Below are 23,249 nucleotides of genomic sequence, written 5' to 3' on the forward strand. Positions count from 1 at the left end.
TTGTTGACTGTATAGAGCTTCTCCATCTTTGGCTGCATAGAATATAATCAATCTGATTTCAGCGTTGACCATCTGGTGATGTGCATGTGTAGAGTCTTCTCTTGTGCTGTTGGAAGAGGGTGTTTGCTATGACCAGTGCATTTTCTTGGCAAAATTCTATTAGTCTTTGCCCTGCTTCATTCTGCATTCCAAGGCCAAATTTGCCTGTTACTCCAGGTGTTTCCTCACTTCCTACTTTTGCATTCCAGTCTCCTATAATGAAAAGGACATCTTTTTTTGGTGTCATTTCTAAAAGGTGTTGTAGGTCTTCATAACACCGTTCAACTTCGGCTTCTTCATCGTTACTGGTTTGGGCATAGACTTGGATAACTGTGATATTGAATGGTTTGCCATGGAGACGAACAGAGATCATTCTGTCGATTTTGAGATTGCATCTAAGTACTGCATTTTGGACTCTTTTGTTGACCATCATGGCTACTCCATTTCTTCTGAGGGATTCCTGCCCGCAGTAGTAGATATGATGGTCCTCTGAGTTAAATTCACCCATTCCAGTCCATTTTAGTTCTCTGATTCCTAGAATGCTGACATTCACTCTTGCCATCTCTTGTTTGACCACTTCCTATTTACCTTGATTCATGGACCTGACATTCCAGGTTCCTATGCAGTATTGCTCTTTACAGCATCGGATCTTGCTTCTATCATGAGTCACACACACAACTGGGTATTGTTTTTGCTTTGGCTCCATCCTTTCATTCTTTCTGGAGTTATTTCTCCACTGATCTCCAGTAGCATATTGGGCATGTAATGACCTGAGGAGTTCCTCTTTTGGTATCCTATCATTTTGCCTTTTCATACTGTTCATGGGGTTCTCAAGGCAAGAATACTGAAGTGGCTTGCCATTCCCTCCTCCAGTGGACCACGCTCTGTCATAAATCACCTAAGACTTGTGTATACAGCTGGGTATGCAGAGAGAAAGCTTGGTCTCGATAAGAGTCAGGGCTGCTGATGCTGCATAGTTTTGTATTATCCATTGATCCCTATGTACAACCAAAAGTATAAAAAGCCTTTCCAGACAATAAAAGATGGCCAAGACACTGGAAAGACTGGTTTCTCCCTTGTCGACTCTCTCTCTCTCTCTCTTTCTCCCTCTCCCTCCCTCTCCTTTTCAGGCTGAATTCACATCTGGGCCGTGGAGGCTCACCGTGTCTACTTATTTGCCCTAGCTTCTAAGACCCACGCGAGAGGGAGCCCAAGGCAGATCACCCTCCCTTATGCAAGCAGGTGCCGATGGCCTTGTAGATGGTGCAAACCTCTTGTCTCGGGGTTTATTAGCTCTCCACATACCCCAAGTTATTCAGCCACTTTTCTACACTAATTTTCCTACTATACTCTTCTATCCTAATCTTTATATTTCTAATTAAATAGTTTTTTCTAAAACGCCAACTCCATCTCCCCTTCAAATTCCCTGGATCCACCAGGGCTGGAGCTCAGCACCCGATATCCCAATCCACTCTAGATACACCGGATTCCCCTGTACTGACTCGACTGTCACCCCGAGTATCGACTCATGACACGATGGCATGTGTGACAGCCCTGTGGCACCTCGAGAGAAAGCCACAGATCCCTATGGCTACTAGATGGCAAGCCTGACACCACTGTTATAGCTCGAGAGGAAAGCGGACTTGCATGTCTCCAAAAAAGATGAGTCCTGACTCCCCGGTTGAAACTCCATAGGAACCCCGAGATCCATGTCAGCACTTGAGAGGAACCTTGAGGTTCCAGCCTCAGCTCCAGATGAGGACCTAGGACCCGATGCCGACTGGAGAGGACTCCTGAGAGGCCCCTCGCAACTCGCATGGAGACTGGACTTTCGTGAGGCAACACGAGCTGGTCCCTGAGGTTCCCATCATAACTCGAGAAGAACCACAAGTTTCCTGCTACAACTTGAGAAAAATCAGGAGATTCTCCCCTCAACGCGAGATAGAGCCCTTTTCTGTGGTGGCATCTCAAGAGAAATCCCACCTTATCTCTTGAGCCTCGAAAGGGTCCTTGACACCCTTGATGTAACTCAAGATGTTCCCTGACATACACGTCTCCACTCCAGAGGAATACCGAGTGTCCCGCCACAACTCATGAATAGCCGCGTTTCTCACTCCTCATCTCGATATCAGGGTACATTTACCTGCTTCGTTGGGAAAGGAATTCCGGTGTTTCGTCACACCTTAAGAGGAGGTGGTCTCAACTTAAAATTCGAGAGGAACTCCACGGGATGTGCCACCATTCCAAAAGACCCCGATGTCCCAGTCCACTCCAGGTACACCTGATTCACTTGAATTGACTCTAATGTCACCCCGATAATTGACCTTCAACATGATGGCACGTGTGACAGCCTGTGGCCTCTCGAGAGAAAGACACCGATCCCTATGTCAACTCTACAGGAAGTCTGTCACTACTGTTACAGTCCGAGAGGAAAGCAGACTTGCATGTCTCCACAAGAGACGAGGCCTGATTCCTCAGTTGAAACTACAGAGGAACCCCGAGATCCATGTCAGCACTGGAGAGGAACCCTGAGTTTCTGGCCTCAACTCCAGATGAGGACCTAAGACCCGGCAGCAACTGGAGAGGAATCCCTAGAGGGCCCTCGCAACTCGCATGGAGACTGGACCTTCCTGAAGCAACACAAGCCAGTCCCTGAGGACCCTGTCGTAACTCGAGAGGAACCCCAAGTTTCCCTCCACAACTTGAGAAAAACCAGGGGATTTTCCCCTCAACATGAGATATGGCTCTTTTCCACGGCGGCATCTCGAGAGAAATCTCACCTTCTCTCTTGAGCCTCGAAAGGGTCCTTTACACCATTGAGGCAACTCAAAATGTTTGCTCACATACCAGTCTCCACTTGAGAGGAGGGTCCATTTCACTGCTTCATTGGGAAAGGTATCCCTGCGTTTCTGTCGCACCTCAGGTGGAGGCGGTCTAAATTTGACACTCGAGAGGAACTCTAGGGGTCGTGCCACCATTCCAAAAGACCCCAATGTCCCAATTCACTCCATATACTCCTGCCTCCCCTGTACTGACTTGACAGTCAACCCGAGGATCACCTCAAAACACGATGGCAGGTGTGACATCCCTCTGGAAAGACAAGGCCTGACTCTCCTATGGAAATGCCAGAGGAACCCAGAAGTTCCAGATCAGCACTGGAGAGGAACCCTGAGGTTCCGACTTAACTCCCCATGAGGACCTCGGCCCCAGCAGCAACTGGAGAGGAATCCAGAGAGGCCCCTCGAAACTCGCATGGAGACTGGCCTTTCCTGAGGCCACACGAGCGGATCCCTGAGGTCCCTGTCGTAACTCGAGAGGGACCTGCCACAACTCGTGAAAAACCAGGAGATTCTCTGAGATGAGGCCCTTCTCCGCTGCAGCATCTCAAGGGAAATCACACCTGCCTTCTTGGACCTTGAAAGGGTCCTTCACACCCTTGTTGCAACTCAAGAAATTCCCCAACATACCCGTCTCTGCTCGAGAGGAGCACCAAGGGTCCCGACACAACTCAAGAGGAGGGCTGTTGTCCCCTCCTCAGCTCGAGATGAGGGTTCGTTTCCCTGCTTTGTCGGGAAAAGATTTCTGGTGTTTCTGTTGCATTTCAGGAGGAGGCGCTCTCAACAGGAAAGTCGAGAGGCACCCCAGGGGTCGTGCCACCATTCCAAAAGACCCCCAAATGTCTCAGTCCACTCCAGATGAACCTGATTTCCCTGCACTGCCTTGACTGTCACCCTGAATATTGACTCACACCACGGTGGCACGTTTGACAGCCCTGTGGCACCTCGAGGGAAAGCCACAGATCCCCGTGTCAACTCGATGGGAAGCCTTACCCTGGCAGTATGTCGATGAGGGTCTGGTAATCCTCCTAATGAGCGTGATTCCAGAATGGCCTCAACTGCTGTTCATCTGCACAGGGCCCTAGGGAAAGCCCTCACGTTGTGCGGATGCCAGTGGCAGCCAAGATTTCCTCTAAGAGGCTGGGTGTGCCGGGAAGAGCTGGTTGTTGCGCTGCAACTGTAGAGGCCCCCAAGGAAGGCCCTAGCAAGGCCAGGAAGCCTGTGGCCGCAAAGGGCTTGTCTAGGAGGCTGGGTGCATCTGGGAGGGCAGGGTCCACCCCTTGGTTGGCAGCGGCCCCCTGGGAAGGCCTCGGCGAGCCTGTGGCCACCAAGAGCTCATCTAGGAGTCTCATCGAGCTTGGAAGGCTGTGGGATGGAGCTGTGGCTCTAGCGGAGTGGCCGTGCCTTCACAGTAGGGTGACTCCAGCCAGCGCGGGATATGTGCCTCTGGCTGTCCAGGCGGCAGGATGGCCCCTTGCCCAGGCTGCCCGGGGGCCGTGAAGGCAGGGGAGCATGCGGCCCAGGGATCTGCTACCTGGGAGGAGGTGGTAGCTTCCCACTTGGCTGGAGAGCCACCGGGCTGGGCTGGACCATGAAGATCATCAACGGCTGGCCCACACAGACCCCAGAGGCAGTCCCTGGCATCCAGAATGTGGGGGCCCCAAAAGGAGCAGCTGCGGCCACCAAGGGTGGCATGCTCTCCTGTGGTGGAGAGGGGCGAAGGGGAGTAGAGGTGCTCTGGACAGCGGGTGAGGCCCTTTGGTCCTCCCGAGCAGGAGTAGTCGTGGCTGCTGCGCCACCTGGCCCTTGGGGCTGGCCACTGGCAGGCCCGCTTGGGCTCTGCTGGGAGTGCTGAGCTCTTCGGTTTTGAAACCATATCTAGGGGAGCAAAAGGCAGACAGACACATCAGAAGTCGTGACCATCCAGATCACTGTGCTGGCGCCTCCGCGGCGCCCATTCAATAGCCCGCCTGGCCGCCCTGTCTGTGGTGTCAGGCCCAGTGCAGCTCCTTCAGGGCCGTTTTCTGCAAACGAGTCCCTTGGCCCTGGGAAATGAGGGGGTGCCCGCACGGCCACAAGAGACCCCAAACCCTCCACTCAGCCCACCAACATTTGGCCCCCTCCCCCTAAGCCCCAGCCCCAGCCCCAGACCAAGCCTACATGTATCCAGCTCCAAATGCTTGGCAGGGCTGAACCCTCCTGACTCCTGGGCCACGTTCTGGGCCCATGCGCTGGCTGGAGAACTTACCTGCATTCGAGATTCTGGGATTCCCGTCTGACGAGCCAGTTCTTCCCTGCTGGCAAGCCCCGGGAAGCGATCCCTCGTGAAGGCTTGCACAAGGATCCTAGTTTGAGAAGGAGAGATGACTGTCCTCTTTCTCCAGGCCTCTCTGGCCGAGCCTCCTACCAAAGAAAGAACACACCGAGAGGAGAGGATGTTATGGCCTGTGGAACGGTCACAGCACAGATACCCTAGACGGTGTGGAGGGGAGGGAGAGTCCCACACACCTGAATCACCACAGGTGGCTTTGCAACCAGGGCAGGGCTCTAAGGAATACACCCACAGATGGATCGGGTGCCTGGATCCATCGTGGATGCATGTGTGCGCACGCACATGCACACACTCTGCACACATGCGTGTCCCTGTGTGCCTCTTTCCTCCTCCGGTCTTGCCGCCGAGTGCCCTGAAGCATGCCCCTCGGCCAAGGTTGCCTGGGCAGCTGGAGCCTATAGTTCCTGATGGGGGCTGGGGAGGGGGTGCCAAGGGTGACCCAGTGCTGCCTGCCCACGCCAACTGGGGGCATCGTGCCCCGATCTGGGACACTAATGGGGGCGGCAGCAACCAGATAGCCCTGTTTCCTCCTCTTCCCCGAGCCATGCCCCCCGCCCCCCCCCCCCCGCAAACTCCAGCCCCCTTGGTTTTTCTGAGCCTCCTGTGGCCATCCACCAGCAGAGAGAATTCTCTGGCAAGTGGGGGAGGGTTCGAGACCCCCTCTGGGGGATTCGCTTTCAGAGAATGCTGGCTAAATTACCTGTAGAGGAAGACTGAGGTCGAGGCGTGGGCGTGGGCGTGGACGTTGGCCCCCCCTTCCCCTTCTTGGTGCACACATTCAGATCGCGATTGGCTCTGCTTTAACTGTCTTCTTCGCTGGTTTTGAAACCAGACCTAGGGGCAAACAGAGAGAATTCCTTCTCAGGAGAAAGACCACCAGGTGCTTTCAGCTGACTCGGATTGGCATGGAGAGCCTGAAAGGGAGAGCAGAGGCAGGGATGGGGGCCTACCTGAACTCTGCTTTCAGCAATGCCAAGCTCCTGGGCCAGCCATTCTCTGGTCGCTATCCCAGGGTAGGGGTTCTGTTGAAAGAGCACTTGCAGGGCGTCCTTCTGGCTCAGATTCAGAATGAGTCTCCTCCTTCGAGATCCTGTGGTGACAGGGCCTGTGGAATGTTGGGACCTGACCTGAGCCATGACAGGCTCAACAGGCCACACTAGGCCTAAGCCTCAGGTTCTTGTAAGCATGAGTCATAATTCTAGGAAGCCCCAACAAAGTCCCTGATGACACCAAGGTCCCCGATGATGCCAAGGTTAAGTTAATCACCACGATGACCCAAGATTGAGTCAATCACCACACGCCAACTACACTATTGCTGAGACAAAAGACCGCCTGTATATAAGCAGCTATGATTCAGAGCTTGGGGCTATCGTCAAGACTCCACTGCACTGGATGAGACTTGAGCCCTATCTCGAGCTAGCAATAAACCCCTTTATGCTTTTGCATTGCTGTGGACGTCTTATTCTCTCAGTTTTGGGGACTCGGACACTGGGCATAACATTTGGGGGCTCGTCTGGGATTCCTTTTAACCGAGGGGAATAACACCCTCCCAGCAGAAGGGGTTCCTTAGCCTGAAGGAGGTCAACCTAGCCAGCCTAAGGCCAAGGCCCAGCATTGTGCTGGGAAGGCAGCTGGCTTTGTAAGGGGATTAAACCTAGCCGGCATAAGGCCGAGGCCCAGCATCGTGCTGGGAAGGTGGCTGGCTCTGTGGACACCTTGTTGGTAAGATAACCTCAAGGGAAAGGAAGTTTCAAGGGGGGTGCCAAGAAGACCTAGTGCTATGTTCTTGGCCGATGTGTATTTGTTATCCATTTGTTGTGTCTGTGTGAGTGCTGGCATTGTCTTTGCTCTTTGTGTGTTCATTTTGTCTCCTGTGTTCTTCCCTGTAATCATGGGGCAAGCAACTTCTACTCCTTTGTCCCTTATGACTGACCACTTCTGATTTTAAGTCTAGAGCACGAAATCTATTGGTGTTAAACTAATGATTTTTTTGTTCTGCTGAGTGGCCTGCCTTTAATGTCAGCTGGCTGTGAGAGGGAACCTTCAGCCTGCCAATTATTCAAGCAGTTAGAGAGAAAGTGCTCGCTCCTGGCCTGTCTGGACACCCAGACCAAACTCCCTATGTTTTGGTCTGGCAGGATTTGGTAGAAAATCCACCGGCCTGGCTGAGAACTTTTATTCCCTGGCCCTTTACTTCCCCTTCCCCCACTTCACCTATCCCACAGATACTTGTTGTGGAAACATCCAAAGAGGAAGAATACAAAGAGTGCAATGGCTGAGTGAAGCCGATATTCCAGGAATCCTCACTATATCCTAACCTAATTGACCTAGAAACTGATCTCTCCCCACCCCGATGTGTGCATCCACCTTTGCCCCCTCAGGTACCTCAGATTTCGTCTGGAGGAACGCTAAGGGATACCGAACCTTCGGCCCCAACCCAGGAAGGGGGCCCCGCCCAGAGAACTCAAGGAAGAACTAGGGGAGTCCCCAATATGGTGGATGAAGATAACCCGGAAGCACCCACCTCCACAGTCCGGGCACTTCCTGTTCGGGCGGGGCCAGCCCGCCTGGACAGGGAACGAATGTACCAATACTGGCCCTTTTCCACTAGTGATTTATATAATTGGAAAACTCAAACCCCTTCATTCTCGGAAAAGCCTCAGGGCCTCACTGACCTTTTAGAATCCATTCTTTTCACCCATAACCACACTTGGGATGATTGTCAGCAGCTATTACAAGTGCTTTTCACCACAGAGGAACGCGAACGGATATTGTCAGAAGCACGGAAAAATGTTCCAGGGGTAGATGGGAGACCTACAATGCAACCTAATCTGATTGATGAGGGATTCCCCCTGACGCGGCCCTGATGGGACTTCTAGCGCACTAAAGGTAGGGAGCGTCTCTGAGAGTACCGCCAGACTCTTATTGCTGGTCTCCGAGCAGCCGCCAGGAAACCAACAAATTTGGCTAAGGTAAATCTGGTTAGACAGGAGCCAAATGAGAGCCCAGCAGCCTTCCTTGAGAGATTAACGGAAGCTTTTAGGCAGTATACCCCCATGGACCCACAGGCCGATGAGTCACACGCAGCAGTTGTGCTAGCATTTGTGAATCAGGCAGCCCCAGATATCAGGAGGAAACTGCAGAAAATAGAGAGGTTAGGGGAACAATCCATACAAGACCTGGTGAGGGCAGCAGAGAGGGTTTTTAACCATAGGGAAACTCCAGAGGAAGGAAAAGAACGTGTTAGATGGGAAGAGAGAGAGTTCAGGGCCGAGGAAAACTGCAGGAATCAGAAAGAATTAGCCCAGATATTCTTTGCAGGGGTGAGACAGGGAGCTGATTCTCAGGGAACTAATGAAGTCAGGCCAAGAGACGAAGGAAAGCAAGTTAGACAGAGACTAAGAAAGGACCAAGGTGCATATTGTCAGGAGCGAGGGCACTGGAGGAGAGAGTGCCCTAAAAGAAAACCAGGGGAAAAGCCCACCAGGGAAGAAGAATCTTCCCTGGGGGCCCACGTCTTATATGCAGGAGATGATAGCGATTAGGGGGGTCAGGGCTCAGCCCCCCTCCCCGAGTCCTGGGTAACTATACATGTGGAGGGAAAACCAGTCGGCTTCATGGTGGACACAGGGGCCCAATACTCAGTCCTTAACCAGAAAGATGGACCAATGTCCGAGAAGACCAGCTGGGTACAAGGGGCCACCAGAACTAAACGATATGGATGGACTACTAAACGTCAGGTGGACTTGGGGGCCCAAAGAGTGTCCCATTCATTTCTTGTGATACCAGAATGCCCGGCTCCCTTACTAGGGAGGGATTTATTATCTAAGGTCAATGCTCAAATCCACTTTGACCACGGAGGGATATCAGTTATGGATGGGACCGGACACCCTATACAGGTTTTGTCCTTGGTGCTGAGGGACGAATATAGACTGTACCAGCCGAGGCCTCCCATGGCTATTGACCCTAATGTGCAGCCTTGGGCCCCAAAATACCCTGTGGCCTGGGCAGAAACAGTGGAAGTAGGACTAGCCAAACAGAGACCTCACATCATTGTTGAACTGAAAGCAGATGCCACCCCCATATGGGTGAAACAGTACCCTCTGAGTCTGGAGGCCTAATGAGGAATCACACCACATATCCAGAGGCTCTTGAAGGTAGGGATTCTCAGAAGGTGTCAATCTCCGTGGAACACTCCCCTGTTACCTGTGAAAAATCCTGGGGGAATGGACTTTAGACCGGTCCAAGATCTTCGTGAAGTCAACAAACTGGTGAGTGACATTCATCCCACCGTCCCTAACCCATACACCCTCTTGAGTGGCCTGCCACCAGACTATGTCTGGTATACGGTCCTGGACTTGAAGGATGCCTTTTTCAGTTTGCCACTGGCCCATTTGAGCCAAGAGATCTTCGCTTTCGAGAGGGCCGAGGAGGGCAGCCAGACCACAGGACAACTAACCTGACTCACCTCCCTCAGGGTTTCAAAAACTCACCAACGCTATTTAATGAGGCTCTGGGCGAAGACCTCCATGAGTACCGGGCTGATCACCCCAACCTTGTCTTGTTGCAGTATGTGGATGATCTTATGCTAGCCGCTGCTACCAAGGAGGCATGCCTAGAGGCGACAGGCAACCTCCTCCAAACTTTGGGGACATTGGGATACTGGGCTAGTGCAAAGAAAGCCCAAATTGCTAGACAGGAGGTCACCTACTTAGGATATAAGATAAAGCAGGGGTGGAGATGGCTGACATAGGCTATTAAAGAGACTATTTTGCAGATCCCTGAGCCAGCAACTCCTTGTCAAGTGAGAGAATTTCTTGGGACTGTTGGGTATTGCAGGCTGTGGATATTGGGGTTTGCTGAAAAGGCCCGGCCATTGTATGAAGGGAGCAAGGAAAGTAAAAACTGGACTTGGACTGAGCCAATGAGACAGGCATTTCAAGAACTTCAGCAGGCTCTGCTGAAAGCCCCGGCCCTTGCTCTCCCTAACCCGTCTAAGCCCTTCCAACGGTTTGTGGATGAAAAACAGGGAGTAGGAAAGGGAGTCTTGACACAGCAATGGGGGCCTTGGAAGCGACCTGTAGCCTACCTCTCTAAAAGACTGGACCCAGTGGCCGCGGGGTGGCCACCCTGCCTCTGAATCATCGCAGCCACTGCTCTCCTGGTCCATGATGCCGACAAGTTAACGTATGGACAACAGCTCCTGGTCTACACTCCCCATGCCATTGAAGGGATTCTCAAGCAGCCACCAGGTAAGTGGATCTCCAGTGCCTGCTTAACCCATTACCAGGCCTTGCTGCTGGATACCCCCCGGATACACTTTCAGACGCCCTCCTTCCTGAACCTGGCCACTCTCCTGCCCGCCCCGAAGAAAGATGGCCCCCTCCATGATTGTGGTGAGATATTGGCCGATGTGATGGCCATACGGAAAGACCTAAAAGATGTGCCCTTAAAATACAGTGAACTGGTATGGTTTACAGATGGAAGTAGTTTTGTAAAAGATGGACAAAGAAGGGCAGGAACAACCATTGTAGATGACTCTGGGAGGGTCATCTGGGCTAAAGCTCTGCCCCCTGGGACATCCGCCCAGAAAGTGGAATTAATAGCCTTGATACAGGCACTGGAAAGGGCAAAAGGAAAGAAGATCACCATTTATACCAACATCCGGTATGCATTTGGAACAGTGCATATTCAGGGCCCAATATATAGAGAGTGGGGTTAACGACAGCAGAGGGAAAAGAAGTTAAAAACCTACTTGAGATCCGCAGACTCCTAGCAGCAGTCCACCGACCCTGAGCCGTGTCCCAGGACACCAAAAAGGAGATGAGGGTCCATTTCCCTGCTTAGTCGGGAAAGGAATCCCTGCGTTCCCTTCACACCTCAAGAGGAGGTGATCTCAACTTGAAAGTCGAGAGGAACTCCAGGGGTTGTACCACCATTCCAAAAGACGGCGATGCCCCAATCCACACCAGAAATACCTGATTCTCCTGCACTGCCTCAACTGTCACCCCAAGTATTGACTCAAAACACGATTGCATGTGTGACAGCCCTGTGGCAATTTGAGGGAAAGCCACAGATCGCTATGTCAACTCGACAGTAAGCCTGATACTACTTTTACAGCTCAAGAGGAAAGCGGACTTGCATGTCTCCACACGAGACGAGGACTTTCCCCTGTTGAAACTCCATAGGAAGCACGGAATCCAAGTCAGCACTGGAGAGGAAACCTGAAGTTCCGGCCTCAGCTTCAGATGAGGACCTAGGACCCGGCACTGAGTGGAGAGGTATCCCCAGAGACCCTCGCTACTCGCATGGAGACTGGACTATCCTGAGGCTACACAAACGGGTCCCTAAAGTCCCCGTTGTAACTGGAGGGGAACCCCAAGTTTCCTGCCACAACTCAAGAGAAACCAGGAGATTCTCTCCTCAACGTGAGATGAGGCCTTTTTCTGCTTCGGTGGCTCAAGAGAAATCTCACCTTCCCTCTTGAGCCTCGAAAGGGTCCTTGACACCCTTGATGCAACTCAAGAAGTTCCCAGACATACCCGTCTCCACTCGAGAGGAACACCGAGTGTCCCGCCACAATTCAAAAGTGCCCCGTTTTTCCCTCCTCATCGCGAGATGAGGGTCCATTTCCCTGCTTCGTCAGGAAAGGAATCCTGGCGTTCTATCACACCACAAGAGGAGGCAGTCTCAACTTGAAAGTCGAGAGGAACTCCAGCAGTCGTGCCACCATTCCAAAAGACCCCTATGTCCCAATACACTCCAGATAAACCTTATTCCCCTGCCTGAGTTGACTGTCATCCCGAGTATCAACTCAAAACACAATGGCAAGTGTAACAGCACTGTGGCACCTTGAGAGAAAGCCTAAGATCCCTATGTCAACTCGACAGGAAGCCTGACACTACTGTTACAGCTCGAGAGGAAAGCGGACTTTCATGTCTCCACACGAGATGAGGCCTGACTCCCCTTTTGAAACTCTGCTGGCGTCCAGCCCCAGTGGGTCCAGGGTAATTCGAAGGGGTGTAGGCATGGGGAGGAAAAGCTTACTTATTTAGAAATATAAAAAGAGATTAAGAAGAAATAGTATAGTAGGAAAATTAGTGGAGAAAAATAGGCTGAATAACCTGGTGTATGCAGAAACCTAATAAAACCTTGAGACAAGAGGTTTGCACCATCTATGTTAGGCCACCGGCACCCGCTTGAATAGTGGAGGGTGCCCCTTCTTTGGCTCCATCTTGCATGGGTCTTAGAAGCCATGGCAAGTAAGTAGAGATGATGAGCCTCCATGCCCTGAATGGAAATTTAACCTGAAAAGGAGACAGAGGGAGAGGGAGAAAGAGGGAGGGAGAGGGAGAAAGAGAGAGAGAGATTCAACACGGGGGAATCCAGTCTTTCCAGTGACTGGCCCATCCTTTATTGTTCAGGAACGCTTTTATATTTTTGGTTGTACATAGAGATCAGTGGATAATACAAAATTATGCAGCATCAACAGCCCTGACTCCTATCAAGACCAGGCTTTTTCTCTGCATACCTAGCTATATACACAAGTCTTAGGTGATTTACATCCTCTTCTGGCCAGAAGGCCAATTAACATTTTACGGCCCTTTTCTGATTAAGTGTCTGTCAACCAGGAAATGTAAAAGTGTTGTTCTTTCCAAAGTCTGATACTGCTTTCAGAAAGCACTAAATAAAGTTACATTCTTACATAGCAAGGACAAAACAATTTATAATAATGAAAGAGGAGTACAGTGATTTATAACAGAGAAAATTAATTAACTCAAAAGTCTAGTGTTGCTAACATCAAAACTACTATATTCCTTTTTATATATCCCAATTACATTGGTTAATATCCTTCAGGTGCCTAAAAGATAAACAATATGGAGGCCTGGCAACAAATATTAACTCAAAAATGAAGCCCTTCACCAAACTAATTCTTAGCTCTAAAAAGCTCTATAAATTTAAGATGTTTTAAGCTTTGTGCCTCTCACGGTTGGGGACTGTAAACAATCACAAGTTGTAAAAGTCCAGGCAGAACGGTAAGTTAGAAAGCCACTCATGGGGTTTAAACCAAGACATTCTTTTTATATGCAGGAGATTGTTAACTGGAGCTCTGAGTTAACTCTTTCCAGAGAATGGTGGTCGGGGATAGCCCCCTGTTATGTCAGAAGAGTGGAAAGCACAGTACAATAAAGCAGGCAGACTCTGGTTTTTAGGGGAGATGTTCAGGAAAACCTAGGGGAAACTCCTGAAGCCAGATCATGTTTTTTGCGTATGTCAGGCATCCTTCCTCATGACCTTTGCCACGGGTGGAATTCCTCAGGCTGGCTTCTGGCAAAACTGCAGAGGAACCCCGAGATCCATGTCAGCACTGGAGAGGAACACTGAGGTTTAGGCCTCACCTCCAGATGAGGATCTAGGACAGGGCACCGATTGGAGAGGAATCCTGAGCTGCTCTCTCATCTTACATGGAGTCTGGACTTGCCTCAGGAAACACAAGCGTGTCCCTGAGAACCCCGTCGTGCCCAAGAGGAACCCCAACTTTCCTGCCACAACTTGAGAAAAACAAGGTGTTTCTCCACTCAACACGAGATGAGGCCCTTATCTGGTTTGTCATCTCAAGACAAATCCTACCTTCCCTCTTGAGCCTTGAAAGGTTCTTAACACTCTTGGTACACCTCAATGAGTTCCCTGACATACCTGTATCCACTCGAGAGGAACACTGAGGGTCCAGCCACAACTCAAGAAGAGCTGCGGTTTTCCGTCCTCATCACGAGATGAGGGTCCATTTACTTGCTTCGTTGGGAAAGATATCCCGGCATTCCCATCGCAACTCAAGAGGAGGCGGTCTCAACTTGAAATCAAGGGGAACTCCAGGGGTCATGCCAACTTTCCAAAAGACCCCGATGTCCCAATCCACTACAGATACAGCGGATTCCCCTGCACTGACTTGACTGTCACCCCGAGTATCGACTCACAACATGATGGCAAGTGTTCAGCTGTATGGCACATTGAGAGAAAGCCACAGATCCCTATGTCAACTAGATAAGAAGCCTGACACTACTGTTACAGCTCGAGAGGAAAGCGGGCTTGCATATCTCCACAAGAGACGAGGCCTGACTCCCCTGTTGAAACTCCATAGGAACCCCGAGATCCATGTCAGCACTGGAGAGGAATCCTGAGGTTCCTGCCTCACCTTCAGATGAAGACATTGAACCCGAAATCGACTGGAGAGGAATCCGGAGAGGCCCCTTGCAACTTGCATGGAGACTGGACTATCCTGAGGCAACACAAGCAGGTCCCTGAGGTCCTCATCGTAACTCAAGAGGAACCCCAAGTTTCCTGATGCAACTCGAGAAAAACCAGAAGATTCTCCCCTCAAAGCGAGATGAGGCACTTTTCCACTGTGGCGTCTAGAGAGAAATCCCACCTTCCCTCGTGAGCCTCGAAGGGGTCCTTGAAACCCTTGATGCAACTCAAGAAGTTTCCCGACATACCCATCTCCACTCTAGAGGAACACCAAGGGTTCAGCCACAACTCAAAAAGAGCCCCGTTTTTCCCTCCTCATCTCGAGATGAGGGTCCATTTTTCTGCTTTGTTGGGAATGGAATCCCGGCGTTCCTGTCACACCTCAAGAAGAGGCAGTCTCAAATTGAACTTCGAGAAGAACTCCAGGGGTCGTGCCACCATTCCAAAAGACCCCAATATCCCAGTCCACTCCAGATGCACCCGATTCCCCTGCACTGACTCGACTGTCACCCAGAGTGTTGACTCACAACACGATGGCACGTGTGACAGCCTTGTGGCACCTCAAGAGAAAGCCACAGATCCCTATGTCAACTGGACAGGAAGCCTGATACTACTGTTACAGCTTGAGAGGAAAGCAGATTTGCATGTCTCCACATGAGATGAGGCCTGACTCCCCTGTAGAAATGCCATAGGAATCCGAGATCCATGTAAGCACTGGAGAGGAACCCTGAGGTTGCAGCCTGAGTTGTAGATGAGGACCTAGGATCCGGCACTGACTGGACAGTAATCCTGAGAGGCCCCTCGCAACTCGCATGGAGACTGGCCTTTCCTGAAGCCACACGAGCGGGTCCCTGAGGTCCCCATCATGACTGGAGAGGAACTCCAAGTTTCCTGCCACAACTCGAGAAAAACCAGGAGATTCTCCCCTCAATGCAAGATGAGGCCCTTTTCAATGTGGCGTCTCGAGAGAAATCCCACCTTCCCTCTTGAGTCTCGAATAGTCCTTGACACCCTTGATGCAACTCAAGAAGTTCCCTGACATACCCGTCTCCACTCGAGAACAGCGAGGTTCCGGCCACAACTCAAGAAGAGCCTCGTTTTTCCTTCCTCATCTCGAGATGAGGGTCCATTTCCCTTCTTTGTCGGGAAAGGAATCCCAGCATTCCCGGCTCATCTCAAGAGGAGGCGGTCTCAACTTGAAAGTCAAAAGGAATTCCACTGGTCGTGCCACCATTTCAAAAGACCCAGATGTCCCAATCCACTCCAGATACACCTGATTCTCCTACACTGACTCGACTGTCACCCCGAGTATCGACTCAAAACATGATGGCAATTGTGACAGCCCTGTGGCACCTCAAGAGAAAGCCACAGATCCATATGTCAACTCGTCAAGAAGCCTGATACTACTATTACAACTCGAAAGGAAAGCAGAATTGCATGTCTCCACACGAGACGAGGCCTGAGTTCCTTGTTGAAACTCCATAGGAACACCGAGATCCCTGTCAGTACAGGAGAGGAATCTTGAGGTTCTGGCCTCAACTCCAGGTGAGGACCTAGAACCCGTACCGACTGGAGAGGAATCCAGAGAGATCCCTTGCAACTCGCATGGAGACTGGACTTTCCTGAAGCAACACAAGCGGGTCCCTGAAGTCCCCGTTGTAACTCGAGAAAAACCCTAAGTTTCCTGCCACAACTCGAGAAAAACCAGGCGATTTTTCCCTCAACGCGAGATGAGGCCCTTTTCGGCTGCAGCATCTGGAGAGAAATCCCACCTTCCCTCTTGAGCCTCGAAAGGGTCCTTGAAACGCTTGATGTAACTCAAGCAGTCCCCAACATACCCGTATCCACTCGAGAGGAACACCGAGGCTCCCGCCACAACTCAAGTAGAGCCCGTATTTCCCTCCTCATCTCGAGATGAGGGTGCATTTCCCTGCTTCATCGGGAAAGGAATCCCGGCGTTCCCGTCCCACCTCAAGATGAGGCGATCTCCAATAGAAAGTCGAGCGGAACACCAAGGGTCGTGCCACAATTCTAAGAGACCCTGAGGTCCCAATCCACTCCAGATACACCTGATTCCCCTGCACAGACTCGACTTTCACCCCGAGAATCGACTCAAAACACGATGGCATATGTGACAGCCCTGTGGCCCCTCGGGAGACAGCCGCAGATTCCTATGGCAACTTGACAGGAAGCCTGACACTACTGTTACAGCTCGAGAGGAAAGTGGACTTGCATGTCTCCACAGAAGACCAGGCCTAACTCCCCTGTGGAAACTCCATAAGAACCACGAGATCCAAGTCAGCACAGGAGAGGAACCCTTAGGTTACGGCCTGAGCTTCAGATGAGGACCTAGGACCCAGCACCAACTGGAGAGGTGCCCCGAGAGGCCCCTAGCAATTAGCATGGAGAGTGGACTTTCCTTAGGCAACACGAGCGGGTCCCCATCTTAACTTGAAAGAAACCCCGAGTTTCCTGTGGCAACTCGAGAGAAACCAGAAGATTCTCCCCTCAATGCAAGATGAGACTCTTTTCTGCTGCAGCATCTCGAGAGAAATCCCACCTTCCCTCTTGAGGCTCGAAAGGGTCCTTGACACCCTTGATGCAACTCAAGAAGTTCCCCGACATTACTGTCTCTACTTGAGAGGAACACCGAGGGTCCCACCACAACTCAAGAAGAGTCCCGTTTTTGCCTCCTCATCTCGAGTTGAGGGTCCATTTCCCTGCTTCATTGGGAAAGGAATCCTGGCGTTCCCATCACATCTCAAGAGCAGACTTTCTCAACTTGAAAGTCGAGAGGAAGTCCAGAGGTCCTGCCACCATTCCAAAAGACCCTGCTCTCCCAGTCCACTGAGATACATCTGATTCCCCTGCAGACTCGATAGTCAGACTGAGAATCGACTCACAACACGATGGCACTTGTGACAGCCTGCTAGGATCCAGCGTGAGGAATTCCGCCTGTGACAAAGTCATGAAGAAGGAAGTCTGACATACCCAAAGATGTGATCTGGCTGAGCATCTACCCCCCAAAGCCATAGTCTACCTGCCTAATTGTACTCTGCTTTCCACTCTTCTGACATTAACAGGGGCTGTCCCCCCACCACCTTTCTCTGGAAAATGTTAACTTAGAGCTCCAACCAGTCTCCTGCATATGAAAGGAATGTTTCAGCTCAAATCCCTCTGATGGTTCTCTAACTTGCCTGACAGATTCCACTGGACTTTTACAACTTGTGATTGTTTACAGCCCCCCAACCGCGAGAGGCACGAAGCTTAAAGCATCTTAAAGATACAGAGCCTTTTCCAAAAAGCTAAAAATTATATTGGTGATGGGTTTCACTCTTGAGTCCATGACTGCTGCCAGGCCTCCATATTCTTTATCTTTAAGGCACCTGAAATATATTAATCAATGTAATTGGGATATACAAAAAGGAATATAGTAGTTTTGATGTTAGCAACACTAAACTTTTGAGTTAATTAATTTTCTCTTTGTTATAAATCACTGTCCTCCTCTTTCTTTGTTATAAATTGTTGTGTCCTTGCTCTGTAAGAATGTAACTTTATTTAGTGCTTTCTGAGAGTGGCACCAGGCTGTGGGAAGAACAACACTTGTAAGGTTTTCTTGTTGACAGACCTTTATTAGAAAATGGCCGTAAAATTTTAATTGGCCCTCTGGCCAGAAGATGATGTAAATCACCTAAGACTTGTGTATACAGCTAAGTATGCAGAGAGAAGGCCTGGTCTCGATAAGAGTCAGGGCAGTTGACCCTGCATAATTTTGTATTATCCATTGATCTCTATGTGCAACCAAAGGTTTAAAAAGATTTTCCAGACAATAATGGATGGACCAGTTTCTCAGACCAGCTTCTCGAACTGGTTTCTTGGAAATATGGCTCCTGCCATATCGACTTCCTCTCTCTCTCTTTCTCCCTCTACATCCCTCTCCTTCTCAGGCAGAATTCCCATCTGGAGTGCGGAGGCTCACCACTTCTACTTACTTGCAGTGTCTTCTAAGACCCACGTGAGAGGTGGCCCAAGGCAGGGCACCCTCTGCTATTCAAGCGGGCGCCGGTGGCCTAACGTAGATGGTGCAAACCTCTTGTCTTGAGGTTTTATTAATTTTCTGCGCAAACCAATTTATTCAGCCTCTTTTCTCCATTAGATTTTCCTACTACACTATTTTTTCTAATCTCTCATATATTTCTAATTAAATAGTCCTTTCCCAGACTTCAACTCCATCCCCGCTTCTAATTCCCTGGATCCACTGGGCCTGGACCCTGGCAACAAACACTGTGGCACCTCAAGAGAAAGCCAGAGATCCCTATGTCAACTCGACAGGAAGTCTGACACTACTGTTACAGCTCAGGAAGAAAACGGACTTGCATGTCTCCACACGAGACGATGCCTGACTCCCTTGTGGAAACACCATAGGAACCCCGAGATCCATGTCAGCAATGGAGAGGAAAACTAGGGTTCTGGCTTCAGCTCCAGATGAGGACCTAGGACCTGGCACCGAGTAGAGAGGAATCCCGAGAGGCCCCTTGCAACTTGCATGGAGACTGGACTTTCCAGAGGTCACACGAGTTGGTCCCTGAGGTCCCCGTCTTAACTCGAGAGGAACCCCAAGTTTCCTGCCACAACTCGAGAAAACCTGGAGATTCTCCCCTCAATGGGAGATGAGGACCTTTTCTGCTGCGGCGTCTTGAGATAAATCCTAGCTTCCCTCTTGAGCCTCGAAAGGGTCTTTGACACCTGTGATGCTACTCAAGAAGTTACTCGAAACACTCGTCTCCTCTAGAGAGTAACACCGAAGGTCCTGCCACAAAAAAAGAAGAGTCCCGTTTTTGCCTCCTCATCTCGAGATGAGGGTCTATTTTTCTGCTTTGTCAGGAAAGGAATACCAGCGTTCCCGTCGCACCTCAATAAGGGGGGGTCTCAACTTGAATGACGAGAGGAGCTCCAGGGGTTGTGCCACCATTCCAAAAGACCAAGATGTCCCAGTCCACTCCAGGTACACATGATTCCCCTGTACTGACTTGATTGTCATCCCGAGTATCGACTCAAAACACGATGGCACGTGTGACAGACCTGTGGCACCTCGAGAGAAAGCCACAGATACCTATATCAACTCGACAGGAAGCCTGACACTACTGTTACAGTTCAGGAGGAAAGCGGACTTGCATGTCTCCACACGAGATGAGGCCTGACTCTCCTGTGGAAACTCCATAGGAACCCCGAGAACCATGTCAGCACTAGAGAGGAACCCTGAGGATCCAGGCTCAGCTCCAGATGAGGACTTAGGACCCAGCACCGCCTGGAAAGGAATCCTGAGAGGCCCCTCGCAACACACATGGAGACTGGACTTTCCTGAGGCCACACGAGCGGGTCCCTTAGGTCCCCATTGTAACTTGAGAGGAACCTCAAGTTTCCTGCCGCAACTTGAGAAAAACCATGAGATTCTCCACTCAACGCAAGATGAGGCCCCTTTCCACTGTGGCGTCTCGAGAGAAATCCCATCTTCCCTCTTGAGCCTCGAAAGGGTCCTTGACACCCTTGAGGCAACTCAGAAGTTCTCTGACATACTAGTCTCCACTAGTGAGGAACACCAAGGGTCCCGCCACAACTCAAAAAGAGCCCCATTTTTCCCTCGTCATTTCGCGATGAGGGTCCATTTCCCTTTCCCGACGTTTTTGTGGCAACTCAAGAGGAGGCAGTCTCCACTTGAAAGTTGAGAGGAACTCCAGGGTCGTTTCACCATTCCAAAAGACCCCAATGTCCCACTCCACTCCAGATAAACCTGATTCCCTGGCACTGACTCGACTGTCACCCTGAATATAGATTCAAAACACCACGGCCGGTGTGACAGCCCTGCGGCCCCTCGAAAGAAAGTCACAGATCCCTATGTCAACTCGACAGGAAGCCAGACACTCCTGTTAAAGCTCGAGAGGAATGCAGACTTGCATGTCTCCACACGAGATGATGCCTGACTCCCCTGTGGAAACTCCATAGGAACCCCGAGATCCATGTCAGCACTGGAGAGGAAACCTGAGGTTCCGGCCTCAGCTCCAGATGAGGACTTAGGACCCGGCACAGAATGGAGAGGAATCCCAAAAGGCCCCTTGCAACTCGCAGGAAGAATTGACTTTCCTGAGGCAACACAAGCGGGTCCTTGAGGTCCCCGTCGTAACTTGAGAGGAACACCAAGTTTGATGCCATAACTCTAGAAAACCCAGGAGATTCTCCCCTCAACGTGAGATGAGGCCCTTTTCCACTGCAGTGTCTCGAGAGAAATCCCACCTTCCCTCTTTAGCCTCGAAAGAGTCCTTGACACCCTTGATGCAACTCAAGAAGTTCCCCTAAATACCCATCTCCACTCGAGAAGAATACCGAATGTCCTGCCACAGCTCAAGAAGAGCCTTGTTTTTCCCTCCTCATGTCGAGCATTTTGAACAGTTAAAAAATCATTAGAATAAAAGTGGTTAAGGGTTTTGTTGTTGAGCCAATACTTGCTGCCAAGTTTTCATATCCTTGATTTGTTGTGTACCCGGGAGTGCATTAATTAATACAGTTGGTATATAGAAAAAACAAGTAGCAACATTAGATCTTTGAGTTAAGTACTTTCTGTGTTGTAACCCACTGCACCTTTGTTCTATAAGGATGTAACTATTTAGTACTTTGAGGGTGACTCAGATGAAAGAAAAACACTTCAAGGGAAAATGAGTTTTTTGGTTGATTAACGTTTATCAAGGAAAAATACCATAAAATGTTAACATGCCTCCTGGCCAGAAGATAATGTAAATCACTTGAGACCTTTTGTATTCAGAAAGGTATGCAGAAAGAAAGCCTAATATCGATAAGGTCAGGACTGCTGACCCTTCATGATTCTGCATCTTCCATTATGGAAAACTTAGGGTATATAAGGACCTTTTGAAAATAAAGTTATGGGGTTTTTGCACAAGCTTGACCTCCCTCATGTCAATTCTTTCTCTCTTTCTCCCTTTAACTCCCTCTCGTTTTCAGGCTGATCCCTTGGAAGACAGAGGCTCTATGCATTCACTTTTCTGACTGGGCTTCTAAGACCCACGCGAGAGGGAGGCCAAGGCGGGGCAACCTCCGCTATTCAAGCAGGTGCCTGTGGCCTACGAGAACAGAGCAAGTCTCCTGTCTTGAGACTTTATTAGCTATTTGTGTAAACCAAGGAATATCAGCCTCTTTCTCTCCTCTGATCTCTTAATGGCTGTCTTACCTCCCTCTATAACTCTAAGTCTATAAATCTATATCTATATACCTCTCTGGCCTAGCCTTCCATGCTTCAGATACCCTGGAACCAACCGGGGCTGGACCCCTGTAGCACAACACATGAGTTGCTCTCGAGTTTCAAGTTGAGACCAGCTCCTTTTGAGGTGTGACGGAACGTGGGGATATCTTTCCAAACGACTCAGGGAAATGGACAATCATCTCGAGATAAGGAGGGAAAAACAGGGCTCTTCTTGAGTTGTGGCAGGACCCTAGGTGTTCCTCTCGAGTGGAGATGATTATGTCTGGAAACTTCTTGAGTGGCATCAATGGTGTCAAGGACTATTTCGAGGGTCAAGAGGGAAAGTGGGATTTCTCTCGAGACGCCACAGTGGAAAAGGGCCTCATGTCGTGTTGAGGGGAGAATCTCTTGGATTTTCTCAAGTTGCAGCAGGAAACTTGGGGTTCCTCTCGAGTTGCGACTGGAACCTGAGGGACCCGCTCGTGTGGCCTCAAGAAAGTCCAGTCTCCATGCGAGTTGCGAGGGACCTCTCGGGATTCCTCTCCAGTTGGTGCCGGGTCCTAGGTCCTCATCTGGAGTTGAGTCCAGAACCTCAGGTTTCCTCTCCAGTACTGACATGGATCTCTGGGTTCCTATGGAGTTTCCACAGGGGAGTCAGGCCTCATCTCGTGAGGAGACATGCTAGTCCGCTTTCCTCTAGAGCTGTAAAAATAGTGTCTGGCTTCCTGTCGAGTTGACATAGGGATCTGTGGCTTTCTCTTGAGGTGCCACAGGGCTGTCACCTATGCCATCACGTTTTGAGTTGATACTCGGGGTAACAGTCGAGTCAGTGCAGGGGAATCAGGTGTATCTGGAGTGGACTGGGACTTCGTGGTCTTTTTTAATTGTGGGACGACCCCTGGAGTTCCTCTCGAGTTTCACGTTGAGACTGTCTTCTCTTGAATTGGGACAGGAACGCCGGGATACCTTTCCCGATGAAGCAGAGAAATGGACCCTTACCGGGATACAGCCTCGGTTGAATCCAGGGCATCCAAAACGTGGACGGTGAGGCGACAGAGATATATAGATATATAGAGAAATAAGGAAATAGTTTGCAGTTTAGAGAATAGAGGAGAGAACATAGACTGATATTCCTTGGTTTACAGAGAAAGCCAATACAGTCCCAAGACAAGGGACTTACCCCGTTCACGTAGGCCACCGGCCACCACTTGAATAGCAGAGGGTGCCTCGCTTTGTGCTCCATCTCGCATGGGTCTTGTAAGCCCAGGCAGAGAAGTGAACATGGAGGAACACTGCACCCCAAGGGATCAGCCTGAAAAGAAAGTAAAGATAGAAAGAATGTAGGACACAGGAAGGGCAAGCTTGTGTAAGACCCGTGGCTTTATTTGCAAAAGAAGCTTGTATATCCTAAGCTTTACATAATGGAAGATGCAGAGTCATGCAGAGGCAGCCGTCCTGACCCTTATTGATACCAGGTTTCTTTCTGTATACTTTTCCGTATTCAAAAGGTCTCAGGTGATTTACATGTTAACATTTTGTGGCT

General features: G+C 50.3%; 1 protein-coding gene across 1 annotated transcript; it reads right to left on the reverse strand.

Moving 5' to 3' along the window:
- Window positions 1-4,224: 4,224 nt before the first annotated feature.
- On the reverse strand, window positions 4,225-22,949 carry LOC138075636 (double homeobox protein 4C-like). Its single transcript, XM_068967537.1, has 5 exons — window positions 22,887-22,949; window positions 6,159-6,335; window positions 5,909-6,042; window positions 5,037-5,221; window positions 4,225-4,754 (listed from the first exon to the last, which is right to left on the reverse strand). Exons 1-5 carry the CDS (start codon window positions 22,947-22,949, stop codon window positions 4,225-4,227), a joined length of 1,089 nt encoding a protein of 362 aa, XP_068823638.1.
- Window positions 22,950-23,249: the final 300 nt, after the last annotated feature.

Source organism: Capricornis sumatraensis, chromosome 1 (assembly GCF_032405125.1).
Source record: "Capricornis sumatraensis isolate serow.1 chromosome 1, serow.2, whole genome shotgun sequence".
Taxonomy (NCBI): domain Eukaryota; kingdom Metazoa; phylum Chordata; class Mammalia; order Artiodactyla; family Bovidae; genus Capricornis; species Capricornis sumatraensis.